Consider the following 14,494-nt stretch of genomic DNA (forward strand, 5'->3'; position numbering starts at 1 on the left):
GTGGAAGGGTGGCAACGCGTCTAGGAGTGAAGGATTGGATTATTGTATTGTGATTGTTTATTATATGAGTATAGTGGAGGAGAGGGTGCTTTGTGCACTGTGACAATTTAATAATCTCGATTATTGGACTTTTACCTGGTGTCTGGAGTCGTGGACAGGGGTTCAAGGGAGCGATAGTGTCCCCAATCTGTCACACTAGCGTCCCGGGGAATGTAATGCCCTGAAATGGCTGCTTTCTTCTGTAGAGGAATGTCCCAGCCAGACTGAAACGCCGGCTGTCCATCACAACTTGGTAACTACTGATTAATTCACAAAGATTTCTTGTATCATTTTGTCCATTTTTCTTTCTTTTGCTCAAGAGCTAGTCTTGTGCTTAATCTTAGTTTGTTTCACAAAAAATACTTTGTTTTTAGTCATTTTAATTTTTAAAAAATCTGAATGACACCTTAATGTCTGATGCTTTGAACTTACAGTAGATTAGAAATAAATTGTTACAGAATACCATAAATATGTCCTCTTTGATATATGTTGTAATCATGTTAACAGGGCTACAGTACAGCACATGACATGACATGCATGTATCCATCACTTACTGTATGTTACTTATTTTCAAGGAAATGAACAAGGCAAATACTGTAGCCTCAGGGGAGCATTCAGGTCACCTTATTTGCTGTTCTGAAGAATTAGTTATTAAATTAAAAGTAGTTAGACAGTGAGAGCAGTGAAAACTGAAGAAAGTGATGTCTTTTTTTAGTACAGTCAGTTATGATATCTATGTGTCCTACATCTAATCTTCTCACTTCTCACCAAGACAGTGAGGAAATCAAAATCTTTGGAATTGTAAATTATGCTATTTCCTTATGTTGATAGATAGATAGATAGATAGATAGATAGATAGATAGATAGATAGATAGATAGATAGATAGATAGATAGATAGATAGATACTTTAGAAAGTAGTATTATTTGGCTTTCCTGCATTTCTGTTTGTATGTTCCTTTTCTAATATTAAATTCAATTATTTACTGCTTCTTTCCAGTTAAAGCTGAAATAAAAATAGCAACTACAGAAGATCAGAAGAATCAGTCTATCATGATTAGATGTGAAGGGGACCGACCAGTTAAAGGTCTCTGCCTTTTTTATAAGAATGAAGATCTTCTCCAATCAGAGACATACTTCACAGATGCAAAAGCCTGTGTGATACTGGTTTTAAAGTATCAACTATTGGATCCAAAATCAGTAAAGAGGGTCACTCAAGTGAATGTGAGCTGTGAAATTGAAGTCATAAGAGAAAATGACAAATGGATATCACGCCGCAGTAGGAATGTGACAGTGGACATATATGGTGAGTACACAACACACGTCATAACTGTTACTGCCTGGCTACTATTATTTGAATGAGATGCTTTAACTTTAAAAGTAATTTTAAGAAGAAAACAGTGTAATGGAAAATAATTGAACTTTAATCATCTGACTGACTAACTGTACGAGTGGACAGGATGTCACTTAAAATAATGTATGCTTTATTCTAAAGTACTAATCCTAATAATACAGAAGTATTTCATTTAGTCCACATTTTGGGATTTTTCTGGTTAGAAAGGCTTCACCTCCTAATTTTTTTCACTGTTTATAAGATAAGGGAGATCTGAACAGTTTGATCTCTTTCCGGAGGATTGAAAAATGTCAAGTGGTGTTTACAGAGTTTAGTGCAATGGGATTCATTGTACAACCATCCGCGGCTCAGCTGCTTTCTTTTTCATCCCACAGAAATTTTAAACCACAAGAGACATTCATCTTTAGCAGACAATTGTAACATGAAAAAACCTTAGCACAAATTTTATAGCCCCAAAATGGAAGTAATGGCTGAAACATCTAAGAAATGAGATGTAACCATGATTCAAAAAAATTTATTTAGTGAACTTTTTATCAATAGCCATGTACAGTTAACTTCCGGACCAGTATAAGTATAAGGGATGGTCAGATTATGTACATTTAATCTTATTATTATGTCAAAAAGCTTTACATTTTTTGAAATAATCAATTTTTACATTCTGATATGAAATTATATACTGTAATCTCTATATCAGTTAGGAAATAAACGGGTGGATGGATAAAGTTATATGATCATAATTTTACCACAAGAATACTTCAGTACTTAAAACTCACACACTTTTGAGTAATTTTGTGTACAGTTTTAGTTATTTCTAACTTTTTTAATATTTACAGTACATAGTGATGGCACAGTGATTTAGTAGTTAGCACTTCTGCAGGGACCTGGGTTCAATTCTTGACATAGTCACTGTCTGTGTGGAGTTTCCATCTTCTCTCTGATGTATTTGTGTTTTCTGTAGGTTTTTGTGTTTCATACCATAAGTCATGCATCTTAATCAATTGATTGAGTTTAACTGAGCATATTTTTCTCCCACATTCTTAAAATTTGCTTAATATTTCAAATCAGTTAGTTCTCATAATTTGGCAAATGTTGCATGGGAAGAACTCAGTTCTACATGACCCAGTGATAAAAAAATCAGGTGGAAAGATAAATACTTAAACAAGTATTTCTTGACAGTACTTAGGCCCAATGCTCAAGGCATTTGTACCCTTTATAGAGTACTAGCAAAATACCTGCGCTTCGCAGCGGAGAATTAGTGTGTTAAAGAAGTTATGAAAAAGAAAATAACGTAACATGATTGTCAATGTAATTGTTTTGTGATTGTTATGAGTGTTGAGTGCTGTCATCAAGGATTTGATTATCATTATTTCTTTCAATCAGGTTCGTATTTGGAGGATGTGTTGTGTTCAAGTTACATTCCGTGTTTGTCAACCGTTGTAAAGAGTACCCAAATCCGTACTCATGAATGTAAGATGTTTAACAGGCATTTCCGGTATTAAGTTGTGGATTTGCATGTGAATATTTAGTGACAGTGTGTCTATGAACTTGTGGATTTGCCTGCGAGTATTTAACGACAGCATGTCTATTAACTTGTGGATTTTTCTGCGAGTATTTAGCGACAGTGTCTCTATGAACTTGTGGATTTTTCTGCAAGTATTTGGCAGCAGCGTCACAAAGTTGTTTTCGTCTAGCTGCATCAGAAAATGTAGCACAATGTCTCACACGCCTCCTTTTTACTGTTTTCTCACAGCTTGGATTGCTGCTGTCACAATCGGTTTGAGTTTCATTGTTTGTTTCAATTACGTTAGTATTTGCAGGACTTGTGTTGAAGCGACATTCGGCATCTGTCAAGCATTGTAAGCATACAACCGGCTTCATCGATAACTTCGCATCCAGCTTTTGAGAGTTGAAACATTCATAAACATCAAAGTATCCACTACTCAGATCATCACGTGTGAATCGAAGATGTTTAAGAGGCATTGGCGATTCTCCAAAGGTGTAAAATATTTGGCCATTTCGGTACAGTTGAAAGCAACAACCAAACAATTCAGCGGCAGCCATCAACTCACATGTAGAAGCATAGGTGAAGGGCTTAAGCATTTCACTCTTATAGTGCTCCTGTGTAGTATAATTATCTCCTGTACCGTTATCAGTCCACACCTTGAACCTGTCCCAGTCATTCAATACATAAGACACAATGTTCCTCTGGATATCAAGATTGAGCCTGATATGTCAGTGCAATATGTAACACAGAGAATGGAAAAGGCAGGCGGCATCTCTGGGCATGAAAACCACTCGGTAAGTGACAGTTCTTTGATCGATGGTGATCATCTCGATTGATATCTCACCATCCAAATCGCTACTCTTGAATCTAAGATGTTTAACAGTCATTCCTAGTAATAACTCATGGATTTGCCTGTGAATATTTAGCGGCAGCATGTCTATGAACTTGTGGAATTACCTGCAAGTATTTAGTGGCAGCATCTCTATGAAGTTGTGGATTTGCCTGCAAGTATTTAGCGACAGCGTGTCTATTAACTTGTGGATTTTTTTGCGAGTATTTAGCGACAGCGTCTCTATGAACTTGTGGATTTGCCTGCGAGTATTTAGTGACAGCGTGTCTATTAACTTGTGGATTTTTCTGTGAGTATTTATTGACAGCGTCACAAAGTTGATTCCGCCTAGCTGCATCAGAAAATGTAGCACGACGTCTGACCCGCCTCCTTTTCATCACGCTTTGATTGCTGCTGACGGAAGGCCTTACATGGGCAGGCACTCAATTATGTGGGATGCATGGGAATGGGGGATGCAATATAGGCAGGCAGCCAACTACGTGGGAGACGTGGTGATGGGTGACGCAACTCCGCCTCACACAGCGGCCGAGCTGCAGGCTATGGACGTATCTATGTACGTAAGTAGGATTCAGTTATGACCATTACGCGTAGAATTGTGAAATGAAACCTGCTTAACTTATGTAAGTAAGCTGTAAGGAATGAGCCTGCCAAATTTAAGCCTTCTACCAACGGGAAGTTGGAGAATTAGTGATGAGTGAGTGAGTGAGTGAGTCAGTCAGTGAGGGCTTTGCCTTTTATTAGTATAGATATTTGTAAAAAGTCTGAATTTCTTTAACATTTCAAAAGCATACTTTTAAGAAAAAAAGGCTGTAAAGAGTGTTGTGCTGTTTTTACATGTTTTTACATGTTCACCTTGCGTTCATGTAGGTTTTATCCTGGGCATTCCAATTTCTTTTCTTTATTCATATATTGATAACCTTTTTAGTTAAGGAATGAGTTTGTTTGTATGCAAATGTACACTATGATGGACTGGTCTTCTTCAAATCATGGGAAGATATAATAATGTAAGAGATGATATTAAGCAAAGATTTCTGCCCATTTGAAATACATTTTAAATATTTCAGGTAATCTAGGTAAACCAGCATTGAGTGCAACATCTAACATAACTGGAAGAGGTGCAGCAGTGACTTTGATATGTGAATTGCCTCAGACATTTTCAGAAGCTCACTGCTATTTTTACAGAGATGACGATTCACAGCCGTTCAAGTCAAATAGCTCAGAAGATAAAAAGTGTGAGCTGTCTGTGAATAGCCATGAACTGTTAGAAAATCGATCTACAGAGACAGAAACCGAGGTTCAACTGAGGTGTGACTACACTCTGAATATGAGCCCAGAGATCCACTCACAGTACAGCAGTTACTTCAGCATTAGAGTACTGGGTAAGTCAAACACTACTTCATCTACTAATAATGTAATGTTTAGCAAAAGATTACTTAAACTGAATTAATTATTCCTCTACTTCATTTAGATTTCAACATTCACATTCATATATAATAGCTTAGTTGTTTTCATATTTTATTTGCTGTATTTTACATTAAATTACATTTTCTCCTGAATTATTTTATCTTTGTTTGTGTTCATCATTCATTTTCTGCACACATGAATTCTTTAGGGAACCTGTAGCACATGTTCCTAAAATCCTTCATAGAAGGCAAAATCAATCTTTTTGGAAGATATGAGATAAGTATCATATGTTGAAATTCATATAGCAGTTTGGTTTTACTTTTCATTTTTAGGTTAAGTGATTAATAAAATTGAGGAATAAATGACCTTAAACAGGAAAGTGACCTCAGTGACATATGTAATTAAGACTATACTGTATATCTTCTTTAAACATGTTATTTAATTTAAAATTGGAATTTCTCTATTGAGAAAACATATTGCATTGATTCTTGGAATGTAAGCCCTTCTGCCATCTCAATACTAGACCCAGTGACATTGCCAGCCCAGTCTTTTCTAATGATTTATACTAAGTACTTAGAGTACTTAGTAAGAGTGCCTTCTGTTGCTTAATCAATTACAGATGACACATATACAACATCATGCCTGTATTTAACAAAAAATAATTTTGCAAAGGGTCAGAAAAGGAAAAAAAATGCTTTTCAAACTCATTAAAACTGAACTCTTCCCTGAAATACAAGTAACCATAGATGATTCTGTAAATCAAACACATGCACACAGTTCTTTTTTTCATTCCAAAATTAAAATAATTTCCCCTAAATTTTAGTACACTAGATATATTTTTCATTATTTTGCATTTATTTCATACTTATTGTTTACACTATTATAGGCAGCATGTGCAATGCAGACTCATACATATGTATATACTGGGATAACTTACACTAGCTAGCTCAGGTTGTTAAAGTCTGATCTTGTATGGTAGCACTGGCTGCAGGTATTCGTTCAAGCTACTTTCTTAATTTGTATCTAGTTACTGCTGCTAATTTACCATACATGTTTTGCTTTAATTGTAAATTACTGTGGTTAGCAGTGATGTCAAACTCATAAAACAAAGAAGGTTATTTTGCTCATCAGCATTAAGTTATCATTACTTTGATCAGAGTACATTAAACAATGATTTCAGTGGGAAGCAAATAAAACTTCGGGCGGCATGGCGGTGCTGCTGCCTCGCAGTTAGGGGACCTAGTTTCGCTTCCCGTGTCCTCCCTGCATGGAGTCTGCATGTTCTCCCCGTGTCTGTGTGGGTTTCCTCCAAGCGCTCCGGATTCCTCCCACAATCCTAAGACATGCAGGTTAGGTGGATTGGTGATTCTACATTGGCCCTAGTATGTACTTGGTGTTTGTGTGTCCTGTGGTGGGTTGGCACCCTGCCCAGGATTGCTTCCTGCCTTGTGCCCTGTGTTGGCTGGGATTGGCTCCAGTCGACCTCCATGACCCTGTATTCGGATTCAGCGGGTTAGGAGATGGATGGTGTGAACGCTGGCCCCGGCACAGACAGACGGACATCATATTGTCACCACACACCATTTATTATGTTCACTATTATTTACAAAGTTTCCTCACGTGCACCCCCAGTGCCTTCTTGCACCGATCTCCCCAAGTCCAGGCCACACAGTCCTTTTGCCTTCCTGGCCGCCTCCCGTCCTCTCTCTCCAGCTCTGTCCGCTTCCTCCCGACATCCACCAATGACTGGAGGGAGGCGGCCCCTTATATAATGCTCCCGGATGAGCCCCAGGTGTTCCCAGTATCCGCTCCTTGGCCACGCCCCAGCGGCGGAAGTGTCGGCTGTCCTCCTGGCAGCTCTCCGGGCGCCACATAAAGTCTTCCCCCGGGCACTTCCTGGTGTGGCGGAAGTGCCGGGCTCCCGGATACTAGGCACTGGGCGCCGCTGGCGGTGGCCACGGGTCCCTACAGGGCTGGGCTTCCATGCCCTGTACCCGAGGCCCCCTGCCTAACCAGGACGGACGCCCCCACTCTGTCTGGAGGAGGCACTCGCCCTCCTCTCGTCCTCCTGGGCGTCTGACCACAATGGATGGAAAAAAATACTCTTGTGAAAAAGAGATTCTAATGCTTCAGTGTTCATTTTGCTCTTCTGTTTTTAAAACTGTATCGTATGTACAGCATATAAAAAGTTTCTCTTTTTCTTCAAATTCATCACATTGTTACAATTTGACTTCCAGTCCCAGAAAAAGTCATTGACCTGCTGCTGGAACATGATATCAATCATTTTGGCAAGCTGTAAATTAAATTAGACTGGTGGAATTCATTTTTATTAATATCCTACTTCATGTTCTAGGCTATGAGATGTTAGACATGTTTGCTGACTTCCTGCGACAAAAAGTAAAACCATTAGCTTTTCATTGTCAGCTTTTCATTATTTAACAAAGGGCTTTATTTTTTGAACATGGCTCACTAGTCTGTGTGCACAAAGTCAATTTATTGGTAACATGCACATCTAATACACTCAGAATAGGTTCATTAAAACTTAACAGTTTCAAGAAATGGAATATTATAGTGTCACAAAAAGACTCCAGACAGTGAAAAAGGTTTGGGGCAGCCACCCGTATATTACGATCCTGGCATGCAAAAGGTTGAGAATTGATTGTGTTGTTTACAAGACTGAGTCCAAATCAGAAGGACTTCGAGGTGAGATGGCAGTTTTAAGGGCTGGTGGAGGAAATTATGTCATCTATGCCAGAGCCGGAAGTGACATCATCAGAGGTGCTGTAGCTGGAAATGACGTCATCAGAGGTGCCAGGACATTGCAGGATTTCCCGGGAATGGTCTGTAAGGAACTGAGAGAGACAGTCAGCACACTCTGCAACCCCCTTGTTTGATGAAGCATTACACTTACTCAAGCCCTTTAGCTGTCTCCTAATCGCACGTGTGTGAAAATAGTTAAAACTGTCCAGTATAACTGGCTTTTAGTTAGCAATTTCAGCTGTCCACAATGACTTGTGGAGATGAGAATTTGTACTTAAAGTTGAGCTTTACTGTCAGGCAATGTAGTTGCTAAGAATTTCTCTTGGCATTACATCCACAAATGTCCCTCCACCCATCCATTATCCAACCCGCTATACCCTAACTACAGGGTCACAGGAGCCAATCCCAGCCAACACAGGGCACAAGGCAGGAAACAAGCCCTGGGCAGAGCACCAGTCCACCACAGGGCACACACACACACACACACACACACACACTAGGGACAATTTAGAATCACCAATGCACCTAACCTGCATATCTTTGGACTGTGAGAGGAAACCGGAGTACCTGCAGGAAACCCACGCAGACACGGGGAGAACACGCAAACCCCACGCAGGGAGGATTTGGGACACGAACCTGGGTCTCCTTACTGCGAGGCAGCAGCGTTACCCACTGCGCCACCGTGCTGTCCCATCCACACATGTAATAAAGTAAATTGAATTCACAGTACAATATTCAATAAATTATATCATCAAAACATTATATGCTGTAGTAGTTAGTAATAATACAAAAGCTACATAAAATATTCACCCCCCTTGGACGTTTTCACATTTTAAAGCTATACAACATTGAATCTCAGTGGATTTATTTGGATTTTGTGCCACTTTTCAACAGAAAAACTCTTTAATGTCACAGTGAAAACAGATCTGTATAAAATGGTCTGAGTGAGGTGCTCTGGACTGATATTTGCCTAGCTTCAAGGTCTGATGTCTGTTTTGTAGAAAATAAAATATCTGGAGTGATGAGAAACAGTTCAGGTTACTACTATGAACTTGAAAATGAGACAGTAAATGACAATAGCGGATGTAAGACTGTTTAGAAGAGAGACAAATATCAGCTAGATAAGGCAGCTAAGGAGCAGAATATCTCCACAAATGAATGCTCTTCAGTCTGGAATGCTTTACAAGTGATTACTGGTTGCAAATTCAAGCAGCCCTCAACCCCTTTCCCTCCACTCACTATTTACTCAACTACCTGTTGCAAGCTCAAGAAGTTCCCTATTACCACTCAGGACACAGAACCATCAGATATATTTTTCTCACAGTCCAACTCCTTCTCCTCATCTTGCCTGAAGAAAGGGCCTGAGTTGCCTTGAAAGCCTGCATATTGTAATCTTTTTAGATAGCCAATAAAAGTTGTCATTTTGCTTGGCTTTTCTCTACTATGAATTCCGAAATGGGGAAGCTTTGGAATAATTGTGTTAAATGTTGAGCTAAAATTCACAAATAGGATGCTGCCATGAGTACCTGGAGAGTCTAAATGCTGCAAGGTGTTGTGGACAGCCATGTTTACTGCATCCACAACTGACTTGTTAGCAATGTAAACTAAGTGTAGTTGTTCAAGGATAGAAAATGTGACAGATCGGAGAAACCGAGGAATTAGATGATGAAATGTCTTCATTAGTACAGAAGCCAGTGCCACTAGCCCATAATCATTTAGACAGGAAATGTGTGAATTCTTTGAAACAGGAAGGGACTTTGCGTTGAGGCAAAGATCCGTGAAATGACTGTAAATACAGGTGCTATTCAGTACATTGTCTTGTTGTGAAGAGATAAATGTCTGGTCTAGAAGCTTTACAACATTTCTGCATCCAGAAGAGTAAACAGTCTTGATGCTTAGAAATGCAAGGGAGGAGAAGGAGTTGGACTCTGAGAAAAATATATCTGATGGTTCTGTGTCTTGAGTGGTAAAAGGGAACTTTTTGAGATTACAACAGAAATTGTTTATCTGATCAGGTAGCGAGTAAATAGTGTGTGGAGGAAAAGGGGGTGAGGGCTGCTTGAATTTGCAACCAGTAATCACTTGTAAGGCATTCCAGACTGAAGAGCATTCATTGGTGGAGATATGCTGCTCCTTAGCTGCCTTGTCTAGCTGATATTTGTCTCTTTTCTAAACAGTCTTACATTCCCTATTGTCATTTACTGTCTCATTTTCAAGTTCATGAAATCAAACTGAATTAAATGTGGCTAAAAAACCTGATACCATCAAATCTTAGAACCCTGCTGCAATCAACCATTCAGACAGTAAACAAGGAAAATAATAAGGTGTTGCATATTGATCACAGTAGCACCTTTAGAGGGCTGGGATGAAGTTAACAAATGAGTGGTAAATGTAAGTTCTAACTGGGGCCTGGGGAACAAAATTAAGAGTGGCAAATAAAGAACACATCTTCTTTCAGGATTACCAGACTTTTAGTGTGAGTAGAGCTTTCACTATGAATGATAACCACAATGTACTGTATACATTCCAAGAGTGCCTGTAGTTTTCAATCCAATACCTAATAGGGCAACGAATAAGCTCAGATTTTGTTGTTCTACTGACAGCCAAGTGTATCTCATTACATGTCAAAGTTATCTTACATATTTGAGTTGGTGGTAAATCCAGTTTCTGCCATCATCTCACCTGTGGTGTCTCTTCAGGTTTCTTCTTGTGTCCATTCTCTTCATTCATCCACTGTGTTACAAGACTTCTTGTTATACTAATGTGTCAGTGTCTCCCTGATTACCTAATGGTCATTGCTGGATGAAAAGAAAAATCTGGTAGTCTGGTCTGGAAGTACTTTTGGGAACTCCAAAATGCAATTTGATTTTATTTCTGAGAAATTTGGTGATTATGATTAACTAGCAAAATACCGGCGCTTCGCAGCGGAGAAGTAGTATGTTAAAGAAGTAATGAAAAAGAAAAGGAAACATTTTTAAAATAACGTAACATGATTGTCAATGTAATTGTTTTGTCACTGTTGTGAGTGATGAGTGTTGCTGTCATATATATAGATATATATATATACATATATACACACACATATATATACATATCCATACATATATACATATATACACATACATCCACATATATATACATATATACGTACATATCTATACTAATAAAAGGCAAACCCCTCACTGACTGACTGACTGACTGACTCACTCACTGACTCATCACTAATTCTCCAAGTACACGTGTAGGTAGAAGGCTGAAATTTGGCAGGCTCATTCCTTAAAGCTTCCTTACAAAAGTTGGGCAGGTTTCATTTCGAAATTCTACGCGTAATGGTCATAACTGGAAGCTATTTTTCTCCATTTACTGTAATGGAGTTGAGCTTGAAAGCCGTGGGGGGCGGGGTTTCGTGTGACATAATCACGCCTACCACGTAATCACGTGAACTGACTGTCAACACAGTACGTAGAAAACCAGAAAGAGCTCCAAAAAGCACTGAAGAAAACATGCATTATATAATTGAAAAGGCAGCGAAACAATAAAGCGAGTGAGTGACATACGCGTATACAACCATATTCATGAGTGCTGCTACTTCGGAAACAAAGCACGGTGTAAACCTAAAGTTTAAATTAAGCTCATAGACAGGCTGCCGCTGGCCTTTGTCATGCCCACGGGTAATGCGGGATACAAGTTTAATGAGAGGACGCAGGATATAAACGAGAGTTTTGATCACTTTGTACCTAAGTTAAAATTGAAGGTAAAAGGCTGTGCTTATGCAAATTCTGAGAGACTGTGTTTGTGGGGGATTGACAATTAAGGCAGGTGGGGGAGTCACGTCATCATCTCCTCTCCCATTTACCTCATTTCGCTCTGAGCTGAGCTCCGCAGCTAACACAGTGTTACGGAAGCAAGTTTGTGACGCTGCCACCAAATTCTCACAGAAAAATCCACAAGTTAATACACATGCTGTCTCTACAGTTTCTCCACACTGTATCCTCCAGGCACTACTTACAAAAGGTTACATTGACAATCGTGTTACGTTATTTTTAAAATGTTTCCTTATCTTAGCACAAGCACAGCTGAGAAGCTTCGATGCATGTGCTCCATAATGCGTTAAAAAATCACGCATTTAATCACACTTTGCATTACAAACAAAGGGGAACTTCTGTCAATGCATGATTTCCTGGTACACCGATTACATTGATCAGCGCTTCCCAATTCATTTTACCCTCGCGCCCCCTTGGTTTGAGAAGAAGTATGAAAAAATATGAGGTTAACACAGAAAAACAGATCACTAATTGAAGCTTTATGAATAATCGATTCGCCATCAATAATTGTTTTGGTAAACCCATACTCAGTGTAATCCTCCTTCAATTTTATAATTTTTCCACCACTAGCCATGATTAAATGAACGGTAAAAAAGTAAGAGCGAAGCGAGGGTGACTTATTCAGGCAGGCAGGCGGCAGCTCAATAGCTCGAATTTGGATATAAGTGGGTTCTATTTAGTCGCCAGAAATATCTTTGTTAGGAATGGAAGTTGAATTTAGTCTTTAAATTTCTATGGTAAAGAAAAAGTTATGCAATGATGACTAAATTTAACTATATAAAGTCAAAACTTTTATATATAAAGTCAAAACTTGATTATATAAAGTCACTGTCGGAATATATAAAGTCAAAACCTGAGTATATAAAGACAGCGTTGGAATATTTCTGAATATATAAAGTAAGCGCTGGAATATATAAAGTCAAATGTTGAATATATAAAGTCAGCGTCGGAATAAATAAAGTAAGCGCTGCAATTTATAAAGTCAAAACTTCAATATATAAAGTCAGCGTCAAAATATACAGTCATCGCTGGAATATCCATCCATTTCCCAACCCGTTGAATCCGACCACAGGGTCACGAGGGTCTGCTGGAGCCAATCCCAGCCAACACTGGGCGCAAGGCAGAAACCAATCCTGGGCAGGGCACATGCATCCTTTTCAAAACATTAACCGAACAGTGTTTTTTTTTATTTATTTTTCTGAATACGTTTTTGTTAACTTAGTTCAGTTCAGAGTCGTTTCAATCAATAGATTTTGACTTTCACTTTATATATTCAGGAGTGAGTTTATATACTCCAATGTTGACTTTATATAATCAGGAATCTATACTAATAAAAGGCAAAGCCCTCACTGACTGACTGACTGACTGACTCACTGACTCATCACTAATTCTCCAACTTCCCGTGTGGGTGGAAGGCTGAAATTTGGCAGGTTCATTCCTTACAGCTTCCTTACAAAAGTTGGGCAGGTTTCATTTCGAAATTCTACGCGTAATGGTCATAACTGGAAGCTATTTTTCTGCATATACTGTAATGGAGTTGAGCTGGAAAGCCGTGGAGGGGCGGAGTTTCGTGTGACATCATCACGCCTTCCACGTAATCACGCAGTACGTAGAAAACCAGGAAGTGGCCCAAAAAGCGCTGAAGAAAACATGCATTATATAATTGAGAAGGCAGCGAAACAATAAGAAGCGAGCGAGTGACATATACAACCATATTCATGAGTTCTGCTACTTCGGAAACAAAGCACGATGTAAACCTAAACTTTAAATTAAGTTCATAGACAGGCTACCGCTGGCGTTTGTAATTTAGTGCCTACCCATATAAGGCCGTCCATCAGCGGCAATCCAATAGCAAACTGCCACGGGTAAATATTCACGGGTGAAGGACTGTGCTTATGCAGAGTAAGATGAGATGGTCAGGGTGGTGTTTGGCACAAACTCAGCGAAACTGCGAGAGAAAGTTTTAAGTGCCAGGACTAAGGTAACATTAAATACAGCCATGGACATAGCACGACATGGCACCAGCACAGCTGGGAAACTTCGATGCATGTACACCGAGCAGCTCATGTGAACTGACACAGTGCACAGACAAAAAGGAACAGTTCCAAAGAGCGCTGAACAAAAAACGAATTACACAATTGAAAAGGCAGCAAAAAATATGAAGCGTCTGATACATACAAGCATATTCATAAATGCAGCTACTGTGGAAACAAAGACACCGGTGGAAAAAGTGAATGTCCGCTAAAGGAAGACAGTGTAAAAAAAACCCGTGCATGCAGTGTGTCGGGTCTCAGATAAAGAAGAAGACGAGCTGTTTATTGATGCAGTAAGAAACGAATCGATGAATGAAACCTGTCATCTTTACAACGATTGACAAACACGGAATGTAACTTGAACACAACACATCCTACAAATACGAACCTGATTGAAAGAAATAATGATAATCAAATCCTTGATGACAGCAACACTCAGTAACACTCACAAAACAAATACTGTATATTGACAGTCATGTTACGTTATTTTTAAAATGTTCCCTTTTCTTTTCATAGCTTTTTAACACACTACGCTCGCTGCATACGGGTATATATATCTGTATATATATATACCCCGATCTACATACTCAAATAATGGATACTTTATTCGCCATACTCAGTGTATTCATTAGATGAACGGTAAAAAAGTAAGAGCGAGGGGAGGATGACTTATTGAGGCATGCAGGCTGTAGTGCGCGTCAACTCTATCTGAATTGCGATCACATTTG

At 39.0% G+C, this 14,494-nt stretch overlaps 2 protein-coding genes across 5 annotated transcripts in view; both read left to right on the plus strand.

Moving 5' to 3' along the window:
- The window catches only part of LOC120539518, a 580,969-nt gene that overhangs the window by 404,247 nt on the left and 162,228 nt on the right, over positions 1-14,494 (plus strand). The window lies entirely within an intron of this gene.
- LOC120539517 overlaps positions 1-14,494 on the plus strand; it is an 85,699-nt gene that overhangs the window by 5,497 nt on the left and 65,708 nt on the right. The window contains exons 4-5 of one of the 2 annotated variants that reach the window (XM_039769649.1): positions 1,038-1,343; positions 4,810-5,124. In XM_039769649.1, the coding sequence (XP_039625583.1) occupies positions 1,038-1,343; positions 4,810-5,124 (621 nt within the window). The remainder of the gene's footprint in view (positions 1-1,037; positions 1,344-4,809; positions 5,125-14,494) is intronic. The other variant, XM_039769650.1, reaches the window with a different exon arrangement.

The sequence above is a fragment of the Polypterus senegalus genome, chromosome 11, assembly GCF_016835505.1.
Source record: "Polypterus senegalus isolate Bchr_013 chromosome 11, ASM1683550v1, whole genome shotgun sequence".
In the NCBI taxonomy this organism is placed as follows: Eukaryota; Metazoa; Chordata; class Cladistia; order Polypteriformes; family Polypteridae; genus Polypterus; species Polypterus senegalus.